Source organism: Xenopus laevis, chromosome 9_10L (assembly GCF_017654675.1).
Source record: "Xenopus laevis strain J_2021 chromosome 9_10L, Xenopus_laevis_v10.1, whole genome shotgun sequence".
Classification (NCBI taxonomy): domain Eukaryota; kingdom Metazoa; phylum Chordata; class Amphibia; order Anura; family Pipidae; genus Xenopus; species Xenopus laevis.
This window is the reverse complement of record NC_054387.1, coordinates 65,004,268-65,030,661: the sequence shown is the minus strand read 5'-3', so window position 1 is coordinate 65,030,661 and position 26,394 is coordinate 65,004,268. Positions and strand designations below refer to the sequence as shown.

The following is a 26,394-nucleotide window of genomic DNA, read 5'->3' as shown; positions in this document are numbered from 1 at the left end:
TTTTGTTTCACCATGAACAGATCCGCAAACTCCCACCTTTCGCCAGTGGTGAAAATTTTCACAAAACTGCATAAAAAAATTGCCGCACAGCTCGGTTTGCACAACAAAAAAAAGACAGGCAACAAGCTCATAAGTCATTTTATCCTTCAACCAAAGGGATCTGAGATGTCCCACTGTCTATCTAAGGACATAAATATATGGTTTATTCATTTTAATCTAGGATACAAAGCACCCAAATATTATCGTTTATAATTAATATTAGTTGTGCCTATGTTTGTAGTGTAGTAGTAGGTAATGTCAACATGTTTTTTAAGACTGGCAACATGGGAATCTTTTTTCTATTGAAAAAGCAGTTGTAACCAGAAACCAGGTGCCAAGAAAAAACGCCCACAGACTCTAATGTAGTTTGCTACAAAATGACAAGCAACAGAAAAATATTTGTCGTGCGACAAAAAACGACAAAAAAAGATTTTTTTGGCAGTTTCGCAAATTTAACGGCTAAGCGAAATGGGACAAATTCTCTCATCACTACAAAAATGCAAAATGTTAGCTACCAAGGTTTTCATTGCTTGCTTCCATTTTGACTTATTTCACACCTCAATGACTCCCATTCAAAGTTTGTGACAAAATTGTTTTTGCAAACATGCGAAATTGATGTAATAAAAAATTGCAATTCAATAATTATTTAACAAAACTCCAGAGCAGTTGTTAATGCTAACCTTTGCTTAGAGATAGTGAGCAAACTAATATTTGCAAGCGATTTTACATTGCAAACAGTAATAGACATTTGCAAAAACTCAATTCTAAACAATGCTTGCAATTTTAATTCCACTAACCACTAAAATTCAATGTTTATAAATGGGCCTCCCCGTTGTAGGCTTATACACGTATTTATTACTTTAGACTTTTGTTGATGTTTTGTTGCTTTGTGGCTCTTGTTGAAAAAAATGTCTATTGGCCAGTGCATTGTACATACTGCCAGTAAGAATGGGTCTTTGTGCCAAATACATTCTCATTTTGCCTTTTCTATTATTTGCTTGTTTGTTTTTGCTCTGGGAAGAGATCATAATTAACAGATTTATGTGGAACCTTTGGAAGAAGAACTGAAATTGGAATCATTTTAAAAGCTTGGAATAAACCCATGCTAGAAAGGTCCCAAAATATTAAGCACAACTTTGGCAAAGTCATCCTCTGATCCTTCTACTTATTTACCATGAGATGCTCTTTTCTAGCAGAGAATCATAACCGTAACTCTGTATTATGATGTTCAATCTGTGTCTTGATATCTGTGAAGTAAATGAAATAATTGAAGTGGGTGCAAAATAACCTTGTTGTTAAACAGAGATTATAGATAGAAAGGATTGAGTGTACAGATCTTTAATCTCTCAGTTAAATCCTTGTAACTACAGCACTTGACAAGTTATAACAATAGACAAGTCCACTAATCCATTTGCATGTTAATGATACGCTCCCTTAAGACTGAACTTGATTAAATGTATTGCCTATGAAATGAATGTTCCTGCAGATGCAATGTTTCTGCCATGCTAGCTTGTTTTGTTTAGAATTATGATATTGTGATAAATCCTTTGGTTGAAGATCTGTGGCATTTGTTTAAGTGAGCTGCACTCTGAGCCCCACTTTGTCAAGCCATTTACAATAACTTAGGAATTTATCATTTTTTGTACAAGTACCGGTTTTAGTATCTGGATACATCTGCATACAAAAAGATCTCCTTTACTATATACTTTTATTTAAACAAATCAACAATTTAAAAAAATATTAAATACAATTGTATGACTAATTTTAATTTTCTCTGTAATAATGGCAGTAGGTATAATTTCTCAAGTGCAAAACCACATAAACATGTTTCCTTAACTTTGCAACCCCCTGATGAATACATTGCTGCCTGCTTGTCAGATCTGTATTAATGATGGGCAGATGGGGGGGTGCATACTGAATATGCATCCTCCCTAACCACCTGCTAACTTAAGCATCAATCAGTCAAACATGGTAGGGAGCAATGCGAGTGCTGGACACAGTGTGCCCTGCCCTTCTCTTTAGCAGTGTCAGGAGCGCCCTATGGCATTCCCATCACAGGCGCATCCATGATGGCGGCGCCCTGATGCCGGCTTGATGCCGTCACATGCCTGGCGCAAACTTTGAAAATCAAAGAACTTCCAGGTCATGAGTTCGATGCCCAAATATACGAATTCCTGACTTGTGTTCCTGGGTTCCCTAAATTGGCTTTTGAACCTTTGCCTGAATTAACCTTTGTGCTGTACTTGGACTTTTACCCAAAGCTTCCTCCTTGGTCCGGACTTCTCCCGCTGGGAGCCGATAGGCACCCTGACAAGCAGGCAGTAAGGATATGGCTGGTTATTGTAAAAATAGTAATGCAAATGAACCTGTCCAATAATTTATCACAGTGATACAGGAGTATTAAATAAACTTTACCCTTGCTGCATATAAGCTGTTTTGAGTCATGGTATATGGCGAACCTAAATAAATTTGTTGATTGCTGCTTGTGCTTTAGTGAAGGATTGTCTGGGTTCCGCTATGGGAAGTAGTAATGGATGAATCTGTCCTGTTGTAGTTTGACAAAATTTGCGAATCATGTTAAAGTCCTTGGGAGGTTTTTCTTGGTGCCTTTTACCAAATCACACAACTTTTTTTTTCTCGAAAACTTTCTTTTTCAGTGCACAATGCATTGGAGTCTATGGTCATTTTTTTGGTGGTAAAAACTTGAAAAGAAATTTGCCCATCACTTCCCTGAAGACATACACATTTTGGGAGGATTGAAATTTTTATAGTTGCTAGTTTTCCTACCCACAAGATATATAACAGAGACCTTGTACCAAGCATTTTTTGTATGTTGGTAAGGGAGGTCAAGTAGTTTTTGATTAATTTGTTACTTGTAATGAGTCGCTTATTTCTATTCCTACATAGGTGACAGATTTTGTTTTCCCATTGGTACCTATAGCTCAACTACAGCTTCTTGTCATACTTTAATGTTTTCTTTCATGGAACTTTATTGGAAGATAAGTGTTTGCACTCACTTGTGTCATATTACTTGTGAAGGAGAGACTGCAGTTGCAGACGATAGTCATAAAAGATTAAGGATATCAGCTATATCAGCCTTTCTCTTAAGAGTTAAACTCTGTAAACGGACATTGATCCAGCAATGTACAACAGATGCAACACACTTTGTTTAGTTTACAGTTGTTTCACTATATAAAGTGATTGCAATAACAGAGGCAAAATGAGTAAATAAAGCATAATGGATTCTTAGTGTCGATAGGGTAGATACTATAATCCCACTTTACGTTGGGAATTAATTGATATCCTATACTCCATACTTCCATTATAGCGGAATTCACATAGTGTTTTTATTGGCAAGTACTCCACTACATCAACAGAATAAGCAAGTTTACATTGTCAGGTGTCACATAATATCTACAAGTACAAATCAATAGATATATATACTGTATAACTAATCTTCCTTTACTCTGCTCATGCTCTCATAGCTTGTGATCATTCCTTTGAAAGTTAAGTAAAGCCTACTAAGAAATTTTGCTCTTCTTCAGCTTTCCATAAGGCTTCAGCTTTGTCACTAGGGGTCATTTACAAGTAAACTCCTGCACTTCTAATTGGTTGTCAATCTGTCCATCCTGACTCATATAAATGGTACACAACTGCTCCCAGTCATGGCAGATGCTCCAGGGTTCTCACAACAGGTGGCATGAATGGGTATGACTTATTCAATGTCCAGTATCCAGTGAATTGAATGCACAGTTTTGAATGTGTGCTCCAGTGGTACTGCCATCCGACTATGAAAGTGCTAGATGCAACTTGCAATCTATACACATCAAAATGCAAGCACATTGCCTCAGTTATACCTGATTTGTCATATTAGATGTAGTCACAACTCAGTGAACAACCTCAATTTACTCAATATTTTGACTCAAGGAAATCAGTGTTGTAAAGTTACAAAACCAATGGCTAGAGTAAGGCATTTCTATACTAAGGCATTTTGAGGCTTGTAAGCAAATTGTCTCTTTGTGTCTGAATATATCTGTTGTGTTGGAATACATCTTCCAAAAAGGTGAAATGAAACCAACCAGTAGGAATCAGTGCTTTGTAATATTCATGGAGCTAAGACAATTGCATTGTCTAAAGGGCTTAACCAATCGTAATGCAAACAACATATTAAAAATATTCACATACTGTATAAGACCAACCTGAATGCAGTGAGGCTTGGAAATGTCAACCACACATCTGTAGGGCTAATTTACCAATTCTGGGCAAACTTGCACCTGAGCAGTCACTTATAGCAAGGAATATAAATTGACTATTATTGTATGTATATATAGTGCAAACAGGCTTTTTTTGCAGTGTGTCTATAGTGAGTGGGGTATTTTGCAAATAGCATCAGGCCTCTGTGCTTTGTTTTGAAGCACGGAGATCATTAGACTTAACTTAGAATCAAGTACAGACATGCTCAGTTCTGAAGGTGTGTGCAAGGGGAGGTGTATAAGCATCCTTCCCATCCCTACCTTGTGCGTCATTGCGAGGTGCACGGTAGTAGTGGCAGGACACGCAGCCCACATTGGGGCCCTGTCAGAGCCACATGCTCTGTAGATGAGCACAAAGGGGTGCACTGTTTTGCCCCTTAATGTTTTTGCTCTTGTGGCCTTGAGAAAAAACTATAAAAAAAGTTGCCCATTGACTCTAATATATTTTGCTACTAAAAAAGTAGCCCATTAGACTTTAATGCATTTTGCATATTTTTTATCAATTTTTCTGTGAAACGGGGCAAATTTGCTCATCACTATTTACCAACTAAAAAAAAATACACTATGCTACAAGAAGCAACAAAAGATATTGTTAAAATTCCTATATACAGTACATTAGAAAAAAAGAAACCCAGTCATCAAACTTGTTAAATTCAGATTTTTTCATTTACTGAACCCTCCCTCCTTCACAGTAATCTGTATAATTCACACATTCAGGTATATTATCTGTTATTAGGATAGATGAGCAGATTCTGACCTAGATCTGCTGAATGATAATGACTATGTCGACAGGACAAATTGTCTTACTAATTAATGGCAGTTCATAATGTTACAGCATCAACTCCTGCAAAAAAACTGTTGGTGCATGCATGTTTTTGTGTTGTTGTAAACATGCCACAACAGAATTCATTATTAGCAGGTTGCTTTCTGCGATTTGTTTTAATTAATACCAAGTACATCTGCCACCTTTGGAAAAATCATTAATCGTCTGCAAAAAAAAATGTCTTAGCAAACGTTGGACAGCAACATAGTCATTTTTCTTAGTTGGGTATTTTTAGAATTTGCCTTTAAAGTGGATAATATTTTGAATTACAGGATGCCGTTGTCTTCAACATTGATATTTTAAATGTAATTCACTAACTATGACTCTAGTGAGATATATATTGTAACATGTCTCTCCTTTCAAATTAAGGTAAATGACACAACACTGGTAGCAGAAATGGATGATTTCTATGGACCCACATTAACAGTAGATTGATAGTTTACTATATATGTTAATAATAATCCCCATTAGTCCCCACTATTAGACTAGGAATATATCAAAATATGTATTGCCCTCATAACAGGAAGCCTCATATTATTGGCCCACACTCAAAAGTATCATTTTACAGTTAAGTAGCATCTGTTTAATAATCCACAATGGCTGCTGGTGGCAATTAATAGGACACCCAATTCAGTAATAAACTACTTTAGCTAGTGTGACTTGGCCACACCATGGTGTTGTCACAAATTGTTAGATATGGATCCTGGACAGCTTGATACATTGTCTACAGCATCCTCCAGCAAGAACCATTATTAATTATCTAAAATTATAATAATCACATATGTCATTTTTGGTAATTTTCCTGCAAAACAGTGTAAGATAACAGCAGCGCCGATCCGCGCTTTTATGCCGTCTGAGGTAGCCTTCCGTTGCCGCCCAGACTCCTCCTCACGGCGCTCACATTTTCTGCGCAGGAGGAAAATGCGCTCTCTGCACTAGAAGAGCAGAATTTCCGGCATCTTTGCCGCCCCTGGTAACTAGGGGGACGCTGCCGTCTGAGGCGAGTGGATCAACTCGCCTCATTGGTGGAGAGCCCCTGGATAACAGTACATTCATTAAGTTACATACATAGATCAAAAGACCCTTATTATGAGAGTTTAGATGCTAGGGTTATTGAATTAAAATTTCTATCACTCTAACATGTTCTGGTCACAGGTTGCTGTTTAAAGGATGTGGGGCATGCAAGAGATATCAGCTTTGGATATTTAACTTAGTAAAGTTGTGCATATATATATATATATATATATATATATATATATATATATATATATATATATATATATATATATATATATATATATATATATATATACATATACATACACACACACACACACACACACAGGTATGGGATACATTATCTGGAAACCTGTTTATCCAAATAATCTGAGCATTCTGGATAACAGGTCCCATACCTGTATATACTATCTTTATCATATTTAATCATACACAGGAAAGCAAATTAATAGGGGGTCATTACGAACCCAAATTCAATGTGCAAAGTGCAATGTGAGATTCAAATCACCATGTTTTTATTCATTATGCAGCATGAGTTTATCCCATAATTCCAGTGTAATTGTGCACACTGCAATAGCACCTTATGCATCAAGATAAATTTGCTGCTCTTGTATTTAGATTGGGTGCAAGTTGTGTCTAGTGTTTTCAAATTGGTGCTTACATCTACATTCACTGAGCTCATATCTGGTGTGGCAATTGATGCAACCTGTTATGGAACCCTAGAGCTACCACCAGGTCTAATGCTGAGGTAGGTCTAGTGTTCCCCAGCATTAATAGACAAAAAAAAAAGAGTTGTGCAGCATTCATATGAAGAGGTAGTATGAACACATTGGCAACTATGTTGAAGTGCAGGAGAATGTTTGGAAACAAGGATAAGTAATGAATTGCCTTAACATACACTTTTAAATACAGTATATACATTTTAGAGCACCCACACTTTCAGTGGATTCATAAATGACCACTAATGTCTTTAATAGCATTTAGCATATTGTGCACCAAATGATGTCTATGCTGCAGGCTTTAAAAAGCAAATAGTCATCGCATGCAGGGTAAAGTGGAGTCCAGCAGTGTAATTGGAGTTCTTTTTTTATATCCTGCGCTCCCTCTCTCTTATTTATGTTTAGTGTTCCAATGGGTTATACAAGAGTGGAGTAATAATGTAACCTTTGTAATCCACAGTTTTAACCAGCAAGTTGCTCTTTCTTACATTCTTTAAATCTATGATAAAGTCCAGTCATTGGGAAAAGTTATGAAATGAATTTTATTTGTATCTGTGCTGAAAGTTAATAAGAATGAAAAACTCTTTAAAATGTTTTGCTGCTCTAGTATTTTTCTACTTTGCCATGAATGTGCTTATATTACACAGAGCAATCAGAAATACTACCACCAAGGCTCCTATTCTTTTATAAAGACACCTACATTTTTATTTAGAAGCAACAGTATCAGATTGTCATAAACACTTTAATTATAGATATCTGGCGCTATATGTAGAGCACAGTAAGCACAAGGCAGCCCTGACCTTACTGCTTGTCATGGGTCTGCCCCTAATGAATACAGCTCTGCCTAAACCACTTGTGTTACTTCCAGTGAAAAGTCTGTTGCTCTTCTAAAGTCATCAATGATTCCACCCTAATTCTCTCACATAGAAAACTGTAAGCAAACACTCTCAGATATACACAATAGCTGTTATTTATAGACGTTTTAAATTATTTTAAATGCTGTACAGTTTCTTTTTCCAATGAACTTAAAATAATTGTTCTAATTTACATGCTAAAAATTTAGTCAGCCCACCTTGCTTTTGCTTTTTATAAGTGCAATACAAGAGACTTGTTGCCTAATCTCATGATAAAACGTGGGGAGGCACATTTATCAAAGGTTGAATTTGAATTCATGTAAGTTTTTTTAAAACTAATCAAAATGTATCATAAAAATCTAAGTGTTTAACTCAGACGAATAGGATTGACCCAAAAACTTGAATCAAATTCAAATCAAATATGATCTGAGTTTTAAAAACTCAAAGGCTGCAAACAACTCCAAAATGATCCCTGGATGTCTCCCATTGATTTAAATAACAATTCAGCATGTTTTAGATGTCGAATAGTCAAATTTGAGGGCCAGAGTATGATAATCTCGAAAATCTAATTCAAATGTTTTTTTAAAAACTAAAATCGAATATGAATATCTCCCTAGTCAAATTTGACAGTTTGGACCATAAAAAAAACTTGAAAATTCAAATTTCAAATTCAAATTTTCAATTCGACCCTTGATAAATTTGACCCTTAACATCTTACCCAGGTGCTTTACCCTATTCTCTTGGGTTGGCTCATTTGACACCTGTTCCATTCCACCACTTTGATTTAGATGAAAGAAAATTGTAAAGTAACTAGATGCATATGAACTCCTCTATTTTTCTTGTTACAAGGAAATGACTCAATTTATTGGACTGATATGGGCTTGAACAGAATCAGCCGGTCCAGAAGGGACCAGACTTGGAAAGAAGATATAATGACTAATGGCTTGGGAAGAGTGGAAGGAATAGCAATAGACTGGATTGCGGGTAAGTGAATTTGGTACCTTGCTAATATGCCCCAGATTTATTCATTTTTGACAAAACGTGATATTTTAAATTTTGTATTCTATTTCAGGCAAAACAACCGAGTAACTATTGTTATTCGGTTGGTTTGCAGTAAGGATGACATCATTTTTCAAATACTTTTTAAATTTAATAGGGTACGTAAACTCTTTAAAATGTTTAAACAGATGCCCACAGGGAAGTCTCTGCATTTGCATTATGTATATAATAACAGATACAGATGTATAGCCACATTCACATGCTGTGCCAGTCTACTTCTCTTGCTGGACTAGAATTTGCAAAAAGATTTGATTCTTGACATTATGCTTGAGTATGCTTAGGGTTGTAGTTTAGCATCAGCTGGATAAGACATGGTTCCATTATATTTTATCATGTTATACGTTATATTAAAAGATAATGAATATAAATAAAGGAACATAATTTCATATTCAAGTACTTGATGCCATAAAATTTCCTTTCTGCTATCTGTTTCAGGAAACATATATTGGGCCGATCATGGTTTTAATGTAATTGAGGTTGCAAGACTCAATGGTTCTTTCAGATTTGTGGTGATCTCACAAGGTATTGACCAGCCCAGAGCTATTGCAATACATCCAGAAAAAGGGTAATTATGCATTATTAATGTTTTTCCTGAAATCTTTGACATTTTAAATAATGTACAAAAGAGTGAAAGAAAATATCAATAAATTTACTTCAGGTAATCCTTTAACATTGAGGCTAGCATGCCTAAACATTGGGAGGCACTTCAAAAGTCAAATTTCGAATTTATAAGAGTTTTTAAAAACTCATATAAAACTATGGCTTTGGCCATAAAAAACTCAAAAATTAAAATTTTCAATTTGACCCTTGATAAATCTGCCTCTAAGATAGCTTTACACACTTGGAGGCAGATTTATCAAAGGTTGAGGTAAATTCTCAAATTAAAAAAATTTGAATTTCAAGCTATTTTTGTGTACCTTGATTAGGGAATAGTCCAAATTCAATTTGAATTTGAAAAAAAATTAAAAATTCAAATATCAAAATTTATCATGTACTGTCTCTTTAAAAATTCAACTTCGACCATTCGCCATCTAAAACCTGCCGAATTGCTGTTTTAGCCTGTGGGGGGGGACCTTCTGGAACCTTTAAGTCAATTGGTGGACTCTTGGGGAAAAATTTAAATTCGAATTTGATCAAATTCGCTATTACTTCCATTCGTACGATTCAAATTCAGTTGAATACAGACCTATTCAATCGAAAACTGACCTATCCGGGCAAAAAAAAATCTTCGACTTAATTTCAGTTGGTCTTTGTGAATTCAAATTTCAAAGTATTTCAAAATTTGACCCTTGATAAATATGCCCCTTAAATGTAATTTGAGGTTGTGAATTTGAGTTAAGATTAGAGAAAATCAAAGCAAAAAATCAAATAATAATATCAAATTTGACTTTTCTGAGAACAGACTATCTCTTGAAGAGGTTGATTAATACATTGTTTTAATTCTGTTGTTTTTTTAAACTCCATCACAAAAAAATGATCAGATTAAACTCAACCTTGTATAGTCAATGGAAATAACACCATTCTGTTATATGTTTCATTTATTTAAAAGAATATGGTGTACTTTCCTCTGAATCTATAACATAACAAAATCTATTGAATGATTTGGCTATGTTAGAAAAAGTTTTTGAGATAATTTAGTGGAGTACAGTTAAAAGTTCTGTATGTGCACCTACAAAAAATCAAAAAAACAATAAAATCATGTTTAGTAGAGTTGCAATTTAATTGGTCTATTACTATTCTGGTAATTTGTGGTTTTAAGGTTTTTTTTATTATTGAATATATTTTTGATACACTTAAGGGGGGGGATTTATCAAAGGTAAAATTTGAATAGCTAACATTTTCCTAGAATTCAATGTTTTACATTTTTTATAATTTTTTTTTTTTTTTTTTTAAATCACATTTCTTCTTAACTTTACTCTTGACATTCTGGAAATTTGTAGATCACAGTGCTGTGTGAGTTTTAAAATACAGTACTTCTCTTTTGTGATACAGCATTTCTGGGTGAGCCTTTACAACAAGTACAGGTATGGGATCTGTTATCCAGAATGTTCAGGACCTAGGGTTTTCTGGATAATGGATCTTTCCATAATTTGGAACTTCATACCTTAAGTCTACCAGAAAATCATGTAAACTTTAAATAAACCCAATAGGCTGATTTTGCTTCCAATAAAGATTAATTATATCTTAGTTTGGACCAAGTACGTGTTACTGTTTTATTATTACAGAGAAAAAGGAAATCATTTTTAAAAATCTGGATTATTTGGATAAAATGAAATCTATGGGAGATGGCATTTCCGTAATTTGAAGCTCTCTGGATAATGGGTTTCTGGATAACAGATCCCATACCTGTACCCTCAATTTACTAGACTCGACCAGTGTCGGACTGGGCCGGCGGGACACCGGGAAAAACCCCGGTGGGCCCCGGGCTCTTGTGGGCCCCGCCGGCCCAGATCCGCTACTTAGTGGGGCAGCGCGACCCCACTTTGTTTGGGGTCGCGGTGGAATAGAATGGCTGCGCATGCGCACAAACGCGGCGCCCTGCAGCACTCCGGAGCGGCAGTGGCGGCTGGAGGGGGCCCTGGGGCAGTAGCCCCGGTGGGCCCCATGCCTCCCAGTCCGACCCTGGACTCGACCAAATATATGTTGTAATTTCATGCCATGAATAATTTCATTTGAATCAAACTGAAGAATCCACAAGGATTGCCAGCAGTGTGATTTTTTTTTTCTATAATATCCCTATTTGAAAGTAAATACATGAGAGTTCACTCTACACTAGGTTCTGGCTGTTAAAGGTTGCTGGAAATTTTAGTTTAAAGGAGAAGGAAAGCTACGGAGGCATTTTATTGCCAATAGATTAGCCGCAATAGTGCAAGCTAGAATGCTATATTTATTCTGTAGAATGTTTTACCATACCTGAGTAAAAAGCTCTAGAAGCTCTCTGTTTGTTTAGTATAGGAGCTGCAGTATTAATGTGGTGTGACATCACTTCCTGCCTGAGTCTCTCCCTGCTCTGGGCTCAGATTACAGTAGAAAAGGGAGGGGCAGGGGAAGAGGAGCAAACTGAGCATGCTCATGCCCAGGGCAATGAGGTTTAAGCTTAAGGCAGGAAGTCTGATACAGAAGCCCATGTGTACACAATAGAAGGAAAGAAATGCTGTGTTTCTTTTGACAGGGGACTCAGAGCAGCATTACTTTGGGGGTTTACTGGTATATTTAGATGGACCTTTCTGATAAGGCTTACTTAGTTTTAACCTTTCCTTCTCCTTTAATAGAAGATACAAATTATACTAAAGACATTTCTATCATTTATCCTTTGGATTTGTATGAGGTGCTTCACTTGTTTAAGCTTTTATTTCCTGCACTTTCCAATTTCCTCTGAGGAATTATCTCTGATTACTATACATACTGTAGTTCCTGTGATGCAGTTTCCTGTGAGTGCTGCTTTAACATGATCACCAATTGTAAAGAGATGTGCTGTCTGCTTTTATTAGTCCAAGTAACTTTATCTAACAAGAAATGTACACATATTATATTTATACTATTGGGAGGTTTGCATAGTACTGACAACCTTATGCTCTCATAATTGTGATGTATTTTCTTGTTGACTGCTGAAAAAGACACATGTATAGGGCAGGAGAAATTTGTTGACATAAAAGGTTGTTTATGACCTGCAAGTGCAGTTGCAGTTGTACAACTTCAAGCACAATGGTTGCTGAATTACCACCATTCTTTAAAGGTACTTGCATCTAAAGCTGATCTCTACACTCAGTGCTGTTATTTCTGTTCCACCTCCTCTTGGGAATTGCACAGTGTGTCTATTGATGCAGGGGAATCTTGAAGCTTCCAGGCTAGGCTGCACTAGCTCCAGGGTTCCCATCGCTGCCTGTGTCAATAGATCCAGCAAACTTGCCATTATGAATCAGGAGCAGGTATTATTTTGACACTGAGCAATGAAGAAGCTATATTACATTATTTTTATACCTAAAAATGTTTGTTTGATGTAACTAAAAAAGTACATACAGTCTTTAAAAAAATCTCCCTTCTCTTTGTGCTTATTGTATCTCACTGAAATATCAAAATGCTCATACCCTGGTCAGTGGATCTAAGAACTGTAAACTCTTCCAGAATTCTGGTCTCCCCCATTTTGCAAGCACTCTAATAATGTAAAACATTACTAGGAGCACAATTATAAAGCTGGATAACATATTTTGTTAGTGGTGTGAAATTTATGGTGTACTTATACAGCAGTTCTGTTCTCACCATAAATATTTTTCCATCAATTAAAGAGTAAAGATGGCCAAATATGGTCTACTCCCATGCAGGACTTGTCTGATCAACCTACTGGCTGAATAAACAGAAACCGTGCAAGGAGTAATATGTGACATGGCAACTTTCTATTGTACTGCTCATTTGGCCTGACAGCCCAAACGTTTATAATAACAGGATGTGAAAAGAAAATACACAATACAGTGGGGTTTTTGTTACACAATTCCAGCATCAATGCTTTTGAGCACTAAGATGCTTCAACAGCATCTGATGCAGCAAATCAAACACAACTGCAAGTTTAATGCTACCTGAGGGAGGAATTACCACCAAATTCAGGATGGAGCATCAATATACACATCTAAGTAGGTGCAATTCAGCATAAGAGACAGGAGGAATCAGTGGTGCTACTGCTCAGTGCAACTATAATCAAGAGTGTTTCAGCACACAACAGGTGAACATTTAGGGGCCCATTTACTTAGTTCGAGTGAAGGAATAGAGGAAAAATAGTTCGAATTTCGAATGGTCGAATATGGCTACTTCGACCATCGAATGGGCTACTTCGACCTTCAACTACGACTTTCGACTTCGAATCGAATGATTCGAACTAAAAATCATTTGAATATTCGACCATAGTCAAAATACTGTCTCTTTAAAAATTTCTTCGACCCACTAGTTCGCCGCCTAAACAATTTCCTGATCGAAGGAATATCCTTCGATTGATGGATTAAAATCCTTCGAATTGTTTGATTCGAAGGATTTAATCGTTCGATCAAACGATTATTCCTTCGATCGTTCGATCGTAGGAATAGCGCAAAATCCTTCCACTTCGATATTCGAAGTCGAAGGATTTTACTTCGACGGTCGAATATCGAGGGTTAATTAACCCTCGATATTCGACCCTAGGTAAATGTGCCCCTTACTGGTCATAAATGAGACTTATGGGTCATTGACAAAAATGTTCAAACCTTAGTCAAACTGCCAAGTCAAAGCCAACCAACATCTATTGGATGCTTTCTAATAAGCTGTAGCTTTCAACATCAGGTTTAATGATTTTTCAAACTAACACCTCTTTTTCACACCAAAATCCTCACACTTCTTTCTTATTATGTGTAATCTTACACCCCAAACACCATGGCATTATAAAAAGTATGTGAATAAGTTGAATTATAAATTTCAAGAACAAAGTTTATATACAATCGTTCTATAACATTTTACAATGAACTTCATTCATGGGGATTAAGGCTGGCTCTTGGCCAAGAAAGGGTTATAATTCTGATTATTATTTTCTTTCATCAATATTTTAGCTATCTCTTCTGGACAGAGTGGGGTCAGACTCCATGCATAAGCAGAGCACGATTAGATGGGTCAGAACGCACTGTATTAGTGAACACAGCAATTTCATGGCCGAATGGAATCTCTGTGGACTACGAGGTATGATTCTGCATTTTCTTCTACATATTCAAAATACATTAGCCAGAATATTGTGTTACAGCAACATGCTTTTTCTCTTTAGCTTTCTATTATTTTCTTAATAAACTCCTTCTGCAATGAGTGCTTGCTGAAGTTTACTTTAAAATTGATCTTTAGGAAAATAAATTATACTGGTGTGATGCGCGCACAGACAAGATAGAAAGGATCGACCTTGAGAGTGGACGAAATCGCGAGATTGTGCTGTCAGGGAGCAATGTGGATATGTTTTCTGTTGTAGTCTTCGGGGCTTACATTTACTGGTCTGACAGGTAATTTATTTTTCCATAAGTATTTGAGTCTCAAAATGTTATTTCAGCTCCAGCTACTTCACCCTTGTAGGATTAGCCATTTCTTTGCAAGGTCACAAAAAGGATCTCACAAAAACCATATTATTTCCCAAGGAAAAACACTTTTCATATTCAAAGCTAAACCCTATCAATGACACAGACACAATTAGTTATTTAAGCTGTCTGCTAGACTTGCTGTCTGTCGTGCTTAAAGAACTTATTTAAATTAATTATCTGAGAGTTGTTGATCTGTAATCGTTAAATGTTTTTGGCAGAGCACATTCCAATGGCTCGATTCGAAGGGCCCACAAAAATGATGCCACAGATGCTGTGACGATGAGAACTGGCCTTGGAATCAACCTCAAAGATGTGAAAGTGTTTAACAGAGCCAGAGAAAAAGGTTGGAACTTATTACTTGTGTTTTTTCTCCCCTGTTAATAGATATATGCTTATATAATGCACAAAAGCCATGAATATCCTGTAAATTATATCTTTATAAACGGTGAGTTCTGATGTCATCAGTTATAAACGGTGAGTTCTGATGTCATTTCTGTCACATGACTCACTGAAACGTGTGTATTATAATAAATAAAGTACCCTAGTTGCAAAATATGAGGATATTAGAAGTTACCTCGGAGTTGCATGACCTGTATAAAAACACTCGGCCTTCGGCCTCGTGTTTTTATATGGTCATGAAACTCCTCGGTAACTTATAATATCCTTATATTTTACAAGAGGGGGTACTTTATTCACTATATATTTTTATATAGACCTAAAGAAAAGTTACTTGGGCTCATTTATAAACTTTGTGCAGGGCAGAATGATTTTCACAGTGTATTTAATGGGCAAACAGGATTGCAATTTTTTTTTTTACACTGCGATTGTCAATAAGAGCTTTTTGAAAATGTCAAAAATTGGAAATTGTGAATATTTATGTGCACAATCTGTTTAAGTTCCACACAACTTTTGTAGAGGAGAAAATATTTGCAAAAAAAAATTTAAATTTCTCTTAATACTTTTTTCACACACAAAAACCTAGCGCAATGGGTTTAGTCATGCAAACAACTCTGATTTGTGAAAAATGTGTGCACATTGTGAATTTGCAAAAAACTGAAAGACGGGCACAGCAGTGCAATATTTTAGCTTTCGGGAAAAAACATGGGAAATACAACCATTTCCAAATAAATAGGCACTGAGCAAACTTTATAAATGACCCCCACTGTGTTTATTGTGTTACACTCCTTATATGCATACATTGAGTATGTATAAATCGAGTGCTGACAAATTGCTTGCCTTATCAAAGTCAACAACATTTTTCTTATAACAGAACCTTGTTATGAGTGATGTTCCAATGAAGTGGATGGCAAATACAGTATATCAGCCAAGTCCAGCAATATTAGGCTGGGGTGCAATGAGGCTGTGACCACAAAATACATATAGACAAATACAAGAGTCCTCTGCACTCAACCCATTATCAATATATTTAAGATAGAGACATTTTGTGCATACTGCTACTGAAAAATGCCTTACCCTTTAAACAAAACAGGGATTGTTTGTCCATATATTGCAATATATTTAAGCTATTTAAGTCATCCCATATCTGGCCAGTCCTACACTCAAATTGCATCTGATTAGTGATGGGCGAATTTGTCCCGAATTTCTGGCGAAACTGGCAAAAAATTCACAAAAGTGTGCATTTTTTCTAAATCTAAATTGGTGGCAGCGTCGGAACTTTCACCGGTGTTGAAAAAACTTTGACGCCGGCGAATGAATTTATTCACCGGCGGTGAAACGGCCAATTGGTCTGGGATGGTCTTCCCGGGAAGTCTGTGCTTTCTGAATAAAAGGATTTCTGGATACTGTATTTCATCACTGTATTGCTTTTAGATATTATTTAAGTACCTTTAAATCTAAAAAATGTAATTATGTAAATTTTCCTTGAATAGTTGAGCTTCAATGTTATTTTCCACAAAGGAAGATATGTCCCTTAGAAGAGTTTTGATGCATTATTCAATGTAAACTAAACATATGAACCAGAAAACATTAGGATACTTAAAGGGGAAGGAAACCTAGTTGGCGCAAAAACCCTCCCACCTCCCGTGTGTTGCTCCCTCCTGGCCTACCCGTCCCGCTGGGCAAATGCCCCTAACTTGTTACTTACCCTTCTGCGCAGGTCCAGTCCAGGGAGTTCACAGACGACATCTTCTTCCACGCGATCTTGTTCCTGCCTTGACCGGCGCATGCACAGTAGGAGCATTTCGCCGGTACGATCTACTGCGCATGCGCCAAAAGTCACAAAGTGAAATTGGAAAACTTTGTGAATTTGGCGCATGCGCAGTAGATCCGTACTGGCAGAATGCTCCTACTGCGCATGCGCCAAAACGCCGTTTAAAGCAGGAAGAAGATCGCGTGAAAGAAGATGTCGTCTGTGAACTCCCTGGACTGGACCTGCGCAGAAGGGTAAGTAACAAGTTAGGGGCATTTGCCCAGCAGGACGGGTAGGCCAGGGGGGAGGGTGGGCAAAACACGGGAGAGGGGGAGGGTTTTTGCGCCAACTAGGTTTCCTTCCCCTTTAATAAAGGTGTCAATAATGTGAATCAATGATCTGAGACAGTTGCAAAATGGAAGAATATTCATTTTCTCTGCAGGTACCAACATTTGTGCCAAGAACAATGGAGGATGTCAACAGCTCTGTTTATACAGAGGGAATATGCAAAGGACGTGTGCCTGTGCTCACGGATATCTTGCAAAAAATGGGGTTACTTGTTTAAAACACGAGGGCTACTTATTATATTCAGGGAGAACAATATTAAAGAGTATTCATCTATCAGATGAGACAAATCTGAATTCACCAATACAGCCTTATGAAAATCCAGATTTTTTCAAGAATGTAATATCCTTGGCATATGACTATAACTCCAACGAAAAAGGCCCTAACCGGATTTTCTTCAGTGATGCCCACTTTGGAAATATACAGTTAATCAATGATGATTGGACAGGAAGGAACATATTAATTGAAAGTAAGTAATCTTTTGGTGTTTTATAAATTGCATGTTAACAATGAAAACTCTATTTTAGCATTTAGCTAGTTATTGAATTCTTTATAAAATAGGTAAACAAGCTTAAATATTAGTTTCATAAAATTTCTAAATACCCATCTGAATTTGTGTATATTGAAATGTAATTACTATATTTCTGGTTTCAACTGTGGTACCTGACTGGCAACCAAAATATTTTTGTAATTTGGTTGGAAATACTCTTTTGCCAGATTTTTTGTGTATTGCATTACCAGAATGTATATATACTGCTTAAATCTCTTTATAATATTCAAGTACTCAGGACATTACATAAAAATGTCATGCAAAAATACCATCTGTGGCTTCATCTGTAATCCCTTTTGAACCTTGATATGATGATGTTTAATTCTGTGGAAAGTTTGTTATACAGTTTATGTTATGTTGAATTCAGCTCTAGATTTGATAAGTTTAGACTTAAACAATGAGTTTCCCATCATATAGAGAGGCAGAAACTCCACCTACCAATTTTAATTTAATTTTTGCATTTTTCTAACATATTTTGTTACTTTATATGAGGGTTATGGAACATTTTGGCGTTATATCACCCATAACAACAAATCAGTGTACTTACTTATATCTGCAAACCAATACATTTTCCATATTTATTGGTTTCATTATGCCTTACCCTACAGTGGTGGTGGCTTCTGCTTTTCCAAATTAAACCTGAGAATATAAATCTGTCCATATGTTTTAGTACATTACCCTATAAAATGATTCATTTGAATGGCAAGCTAGGGCATACAATATTTCTGGGTTGCCAGATATATTTCCTGGATATTTAGGATGGATAAACTCTGCATACTACTGTATATATCTTCCTGAATGCAAAGTATGCTTATTTTGCCAAATGTCATAGTTCTTAAAAAGTAAGTGGGCTGTCTTACTTGGATAGTGAAGATAATGTAAAGAAAGGAAGCCATGCTTTACAAATCCCTGTTTTAGAACAGTTTAGAATGTTGACCAAAACAAAATAAACTATTGTAATTGTATTTTTTCATTCTGTTTATTAATAAAATCGATGTGCTCTGTAATGACATTTTATATGTTCCGTTAGAATAGCCCTTGATGAGGCAGATTATTTTCTTTGCTTCATTGATTGCATATGCACAATCTTCCAGGCTTATTTAATGTGGGTGCTCTTTTTCTAACTGGGAGAAAGGAAGCTGATTATTCATTTACACCTAATGAAATTCTAAGGCTTACATAATTTGATAGTGAGTGTATTTTGGGAATTGTAAAAGAAGCTTTAGATTAGACATGAACCGCTGCAGTTCATTTGCTTCCTGTTAGTGAGATCTAAATTTAATAAACAAATATAGGATTAGCACCTTCAGTGCTTCAAACCTTTTATTTGGGGATAAGGGTCTTTATCCTGAAAAAAACAGATAGGTCTTTATTCTATTACACAGATGTCATACAATGGATTGGGCTCTGGCTGGTTTAAAGCACCCAAATATAATTGCAGAAAAGTTGCAGCGCCAGTCAGCATGGATGCATCTTTCTATTGTTTTCCATATAATATATCCCATACTTTTAATAGATGTTCATTAAATATATCTGGCTGTATTTTCCTTGATTTCCATTATATTTGTGCACAATAAGCAAGTTATGTAGGAACATGGCTGTTGACTTATAATACTGAGATTAATGAAAACAAATATCTGTTTTGTTGCTTTGGGCTTTTGTATTTCTCACCTGTCATTATTCAGGCTACTTATATCAAATTTGCATTTGCATACCTTTTAAGCTAATGTATAAAATTCAAAGCTAAAGTTTAAATTGTTTAATATGTTTCATTTGAAAGCAATCTATTTTTCATTTTTATTATTTAAGTTTCTGAAAATGGAAATGCTATTTAGCTTCTAAATTTAAGAAGCCCTGGTTCCTGTAAAAATGGACCATTGCTATTTATATGCCATGGGTAGTATAATGGCAGTTGCTAGGGAAGTTGATAATAAGGCAGTTACATAAATAGATCAAGGCTAAATAGGCAATAGCAATGTATATGCCAACAGTATGCTTGCTTTTTTTATTCTACATTTTGATGTGTACTTATTTGTCATACTTTGCATAGTTTATGAAAAAACTCTAATTAGTTTTCCCAGCAATAATATGAATGTAGTTACTTGATGTCTGCAGGGAAGGATATCAGTCACTTTAAATGATAGAAGTAGAAATCTTGTTTTATATCAAAGCCACAGGGCTGATGTTAGCAAGACTTTACTAGAGCTGATAACATTAAATAGTGGAGTATTACAGAAACAATGATGAAACTAATGAAAGTAAAAAATAAGCATGTAAAAGCAAGCATCCATTTGTCTTAACAGGTCAGACAAGAGCTCAGTAAAATAAGGTCACACTTAATTTCACAATGTCAAAGATTGGACTAAGTAGGTCAGTTGGTAATGTATTTATTTAGAAACCTTTCAAAGCCATGTGCATGATGTAATGGAACAGAAAAACCAAAGAGGTTAAGATGAGGTGGGCTAAAAGGAGTGGAAGAGCACTCCAATGTCCAATAAATGCAATAAAAGCAATGGATGTATTGGATGTAGTGATGTAATGGAACAAATGGTCAGAGCCTACTCTCATTGGGATCTATACAGTTGGTTTGCTAGAATTTCCTGCCTGAGCTTTTCAAAATATGAATGAATTCAAAATTGGTCTGGGAAATTGAAGGGGTTAACTAAATTCAGATTTATCTGATAGGATTTTTTTTTACGGCAAAAGCTAAAATTTTTCATTTTTTTCAAGATTTACTATACCCTGATGCTGCAAAAAGCCAGAATCCAAAAAGCTGCCATCCCAGACTTGTTGAGGTTTTGTATAAATCAGTGAGAGATGCCCCTATCACAATCTGAAGATATTGTGGTTTGCATTGGTTTACCTAATAATCTCATAAATTCAGGGCTTTCAGACAAAAATCCCCCAAAAATCTAGCAATTAGGGGGGAAAAAAGTCTGAAAAAAACCTCAGATTTTCAATTAATTTCAGCAGATTTTTTCTGGATACGATTTATTTGAGGTATTTTATTAATAAATAAGCTAAAAATCGGGCATGGGTGCTTGGTCAAGCTTTTTTTATTTTAATTATGAGATAAGTTTGGATTTTAGTAAATAACTCTGTGTGTTGTAGTAATAACAATAATAATCATTTATGAAATGTCACCATATTACATAATGTAAAGCAAAATCAGGGAATGTATAGCAAACACATGGGGTAAAGAAACCCTAGTATGTTGAGCTGAAGATCTTAATGAAGCAGAGAATTAAAATTAAAAAGAGGTTGTTGATTTGGGAATAGTGGACAAATTGTTCAATGGTGGCTAGTTGCTGGCAATAATTTTTAATGTATCATATAGAAAGGCATCATAAAGAAAGTAACTAAACAATAAGTGATTGAATGATTGATGGCTGTTTTGAAGGCTCTTGCTTGTTTGTGACTGTGCTTAATGCAAATGCTCCCTGCATGAATCTTATAACTTTTTTGTTATACACCCTTTAGTGCTCTAGAACTCTAGATCTGTGCTGGAACAAGGATAAATGAGGCAAAGTAGTAATTAGATGATGGATTTGAAATGGGGTTTACACTTGAGATGGAACAGACTTGTTGTCAACTTTGAAGATCAATGATAGTAGTTTGCCTTTGACCCTGAATGGCAGCTGTGGGAAGTGTAGAAATCATTATTAGTATAACATTCAGGATAGGAGGTGGAACCGAAAGTGGCATTGCTTTCTGGTCAGAACAAAATAGCTTTTCATGCAGAAAAATACTATAAAAACATGCTAATGTGTATCACCATCATAGCTGTGAATTGAAATGTTTTTATATGACATTTTTGTTTGCATTTGTGTGCTACTTATTGAGCATGAATTGCCCAAAACAGTTCAATATGTTTATCAGAATACAATGTTTCACAAGTGAAAAGTCACGTGATATTTAATTATAGCTTCACCTACAATAACACATGAGCTATTAGTTCATACCAGAAAGAGTCCTTTTATTTGAACCTGTTTCAATTGCAGCCAGCCATCTATCAGCTATTATTGAATTCACAGCTGGCCATGTCCATCATGAGATCCAGATGTGTCTATCAGGAGACTTTTGGGCATGTGACAATTTGAATCCAAACCATTTGCTTTGATAGTCGTATTGCAGATAGATGCATTCATATGAGAAGTGCATTACATCTCACTTGTAGTTAGATTGGACACACTCTCATTGTACTCATAAATAGGTAGTTTACCTAAATCATCCCCATAATTGTGTGTGTTGGGGGGGGGGGCAGTGACAATAAGTTTAAAGGGCTTGTTGTCATAAATAGATGCAACAAATTGCATGTATTTTCACCATTAATTAATAGTACTTGTGACAAACCTGGCACTTCCTTATAATTGCACTAGGCACAATATGTCTATTGAGGAACCCTGAAACTTCCAACACCTTCAATCTGCATGCAATTCCAGGGTTCCCTCTGCAGGCTACATCAGTAGGCATAGTAGACATCCGCCAAATGAAGAAAATGCGAACATCACGATAATGACAAAACCCCCACTCCAGTCAAAACCCGCACATGCAGTTGGATTTGTTGGACAATATTGCGGTAAACCCAATGCCAATATAAACCCTATGCTGTGCTTGACTGTGATGATGCTGGGATAGTGTGGGAAAATGCTGCATTGTAGATAAAAAACATGGTTATACAGTATGCTTCTGAAATTAGACTTTGCACACTGAACTTGTGGTCTTAAATTAATTCTTAAAGTATATATATATCTATCTATCTATATCTATATATATATATATATATATATATATATATATATATATATAGATACTGTATATATATACTGTATATATATATATATATATATATATATATATATATATATATATATATATATATAGATATACAAGAGGTCCTCTGCAATCAACGCTAATATATATATATATATATATATATATATATATATATATATATATATATATATATATATATATATATATAGATATGAATATATAGATATATATAGATATATATATAGATATATATATAACCCATATGGAACATGGAGGAACACCCACCAAACAAAAACACAGCATGCCTGGGTGCAGGCAAAATGTGTACAAAATAGCGAAAAAATACCGCACTCAACAGGCCTCTGTTAGAGTAACTGATTTTAATAAAAAAACAAAAGAAAAGTCCAACATTTCAATCACATCATAGGGATCTTCTAAAAACTAACTAACAACAGTGTAAGCAGTGCAAACCCTTAAGAACTCTCCCCCTGTGCAAAACATGTCACCAAAAACAGGAATCCAATTAATTACCATAGAAACCCAAATTGGGAGTAAAAAAAACTAAAGAAAACCACACTAACAAAAAATAGTAAAAGTAAATAAAATGAAAGCAAGCGATAACTGTAGATGCAGCAGGTTATGGAAAATTGTTAAAGTCAAGCTGCTGTTGTTGGATTATTCATAGCATAATACAAAGAAACAAAGTAATTAATGCAGTTCCTTGAGGATAACCAAAGATCCAATTGAGGCATATAGGATTAACTAGATATTGTATAGCAGGTTGAGGATTGTTGCCCAGGCACTGGATCCAACAATGGCAAAAATTGACAAACAAGATAAGGCAGAAGGGTCTTATCCAGAACCAAAACTGAACATAGTTTCAAAAATGCTGAAACTATCAATATATATATATATATATATATATATATATATATATATATATATATATATATATATATATATATATATATACATTTAAACTTAGAATCCAATTCAGCATCTGAGGCACAGGAAGATGATGTGACTTACAATTGCCAAGGAGAAACTATTCCTAAATCAGTTTTCTAGTGGATCGAAAGGTCCTTTTTTCCTCTTCATGATTAAAATTCACAGTGACAGGAGATGTGATTGTAAATTCTAAACAATTACTTCAGTGGCAGACACAGTGTCTTTTTTGATTGTAAATAGGAATGAACACTTATTTTAATACACCTAGTGCACAGAGCAATGATTTTCTGTACATCGTGCTCAAGATGAAAAAAGCATGCTTAAAAGCCACTATTCTTAGCAAGAGACCAACAGACTTTGAAGAGGAAAGTGCAGAATAGATAGATTTCAGATCATATACTCTGGCACAGTGCAGTCCAAGCATTTAGTATACATTTATAACCCTTCTAACTGTCATCAATCTTGATTGGAATCATATATGCATGTTGACATAACAAGTTTTTGAGCTTTCCCAGCTCAATGCACTAGATTTACAGAGGTAGAGTTTTTATTTTATTCTTCTCACTTAAATGATTTATAACTTCAAATCAGTCCTTCCTTTCATATTTCCAGCTTGCTAAAAACAGATTTATAACTGCACATTTTGTCATAGACTTCCAGCTCACCGAACATTGATTTAGCATTCAAAAAACATCAAATTACCTGACAATTTCTCACTTCAGTGAAAAGGTTTGTAACTTAAAGACAAAAACAACTCATTATCTCGCATTCTGAATCTTCTGAACACTTCTAAGAATGCAGTGAAGCAAGGAATGTACTACTAACAGAATTTACACCAAGATTTTTCATACTACAGGTGCTCTGGCAGTGGTAAGGCAGTTTTTTTGCCTTTCCAAAATACTGAAATTAATAAACTGGCCGGTATAGGAATGTTTGTCAGTCCACAATCACAGTCACTGGCAAAGGGTTTGACAAGCTCCAATCAAACTCAACCAGATCAAAGAGGACAAATCACAGCCATATCTTTGTTAGGACTGCCGCTTACAAAGGTATCAGATAGGATCTCGACCACTCTGACAGAACGTTCTGTTATAAATATATTTAAAATTTCAGCCATAAAGCATGATAGGTCTACAGTGCATTTTATATAGGCTCCATAGCCACTATGACAGAATTATCTGTGCAAATATAATTAGATTTTCAGCCATAAAGCAGTAGAGGACTGTTGCTTGAGAAAGAAAAGAAGAAAACTGTTTCATGGGTTACTATGTGTTGCTTCAGAAAAAGGAGGTGTTTAATGGATGTGGGTTTTAGAATAGAAATAAAAGTTCTAATTTGTGATAAGTGAAACTGTCCCATTTTGCTTCCCTGAAAAATTTGCGAAACTGCAAAAACATTCTTGAAATGCCGGAAAAATTTGTGCTTCACATTGAAGTCAATGGGCGTCAAAAATTTTTATGTGATATTGTGGCAAAGTTTTTTGTCTCTGAGACTTTTTTGTCCAAATGCGTTAAAGTCAATGGGCGTCTTTTGTTTTGTCTTGCTGTCATTTTTGTCGCATAGACTTTTTTGTCACGGCCACTCTTTTTGTCACAGTGAATTTTTCTAAGGCAAATTTTTGCCGCAGTTTTGAGAAAAAAATGACAGATGGTCAAATGCGGAATTTTCGATGCGAATCCATGGCTGAGGAAAAAAATTGCTCATCACTAGTTGTAATCCAATATACAATGTGTATCATATCTGCCAAGTGTGCTGTTTTGTCTAAGTAAGGTGTGTATAGTGAGTTCCTTGCGTCATTTATAATAGATAAGGAAAAGGTCATTATATATAAAATAGCTTTAATTAAATGTAGAAAGTGCCTTTCAATTTCTCTCTACACATTTAATACAATAAATAAATCAAAAGGTGGGAACACATTTCCAACGTAAACCTTATTTATTGAGCTCATGTTAAACACGTCTTGCCCCTTTTACAAAGAAATTTCATTTAGCCAAGCTCCAGCCAAACGGGAAAACTGTTTTATGTAAACAACTCATCAATATCTCTCACAGCATCTCTAACTTCCAGATATAATAGATGTATAAGATATATAAATATCCTGGATTTAATATAAAATGGATAATTGTCCAAAACTGAGGTAAATAAACATTTGCTAACAATTTATTAGCAGACAGGTTTGACTGCAATGCAGGCCAATTACTGTCCCTAGTAGTAGATTAGCATAATGCAGTTGGTGCTTTACTTATTAAAAAGCCTATGGCTATCAGAGGGATTTTTCATGTATTGCCAAAAATAGATTATAAGTAATTAAAAGTAGTGAAGGTTTCAGTCCCTGAAGCTTGTTAATGTATTTTTCCAAAGTTACAGTGTCTTTCCCCCTTCTTTAGCATACAATTATGGCTATTTAACTATTTTTTTTTTAGAAAAAGGTGCTCACAATTTTACTTGTAATAGCTGTGATAATTAAAATAATATATATTTAGCCATGGCACAGCAATGAACTTGTTTCATTTCCCCCAAACTTCCCCAAGTTTGCATGCTCCAAGTAGTCCAGTTTCCACCTACACTCCAAAAAGATACAAACTACTGTAATTGGCTTCTGATGAAATTGACTATAGCGTACATAAATGTGATAGGGATTTATACTGTAATCTCCACTGGAGCATGGACTAATGTGAATGATGTATAATCTTTATAAAGTGCTTGTCATGGTTGGCACCATAAATACAGAACCAATGCAAAGCACCACGTTCTCGGCTCTTGCTTCTGCCTTTAACAGCCG

General features: G+C 35.4%; 1 protein-coding gene across 1 annotated transcript in view; it reads left to right on the top strand.

The window, feature by feature from the left end:
- Window positions 1-26,394, top strand: part of LOC108701836 (low-density lipoprotein receptor-related protein 1B) — a 676,036-nt gene that overhangs the window by 458,279 nt on the left and 191,363 nt on the right. The window contains exons 36-41 of the mRNA XM_041576281.1: window positions 8,555-8,689; window positions 9,200-9,329; window positions 14,335-14,461; window positions 14,618-14,769; window positions 15,063-15,187; window positions 17,436-17,807. Coding sequence (XP_041432215.1) covers window positions 8,555-8,689; window positions 9,200-9,329; window positions 14,335-14,461; window positions 14,618-14,769; window positions 15,063-15,187; window positions 17,436-17,807 — 1,041 coding nt within the window. The remainder of the gene's footprint in view (window positions 1-8,554; window positions 8,690-9,199; window positions 9,330-14,334; window positions 14,462-14,617; window positions 14,770-15,062; window positions 15,188-17,435; window positions 17,808-26,394) is intronic.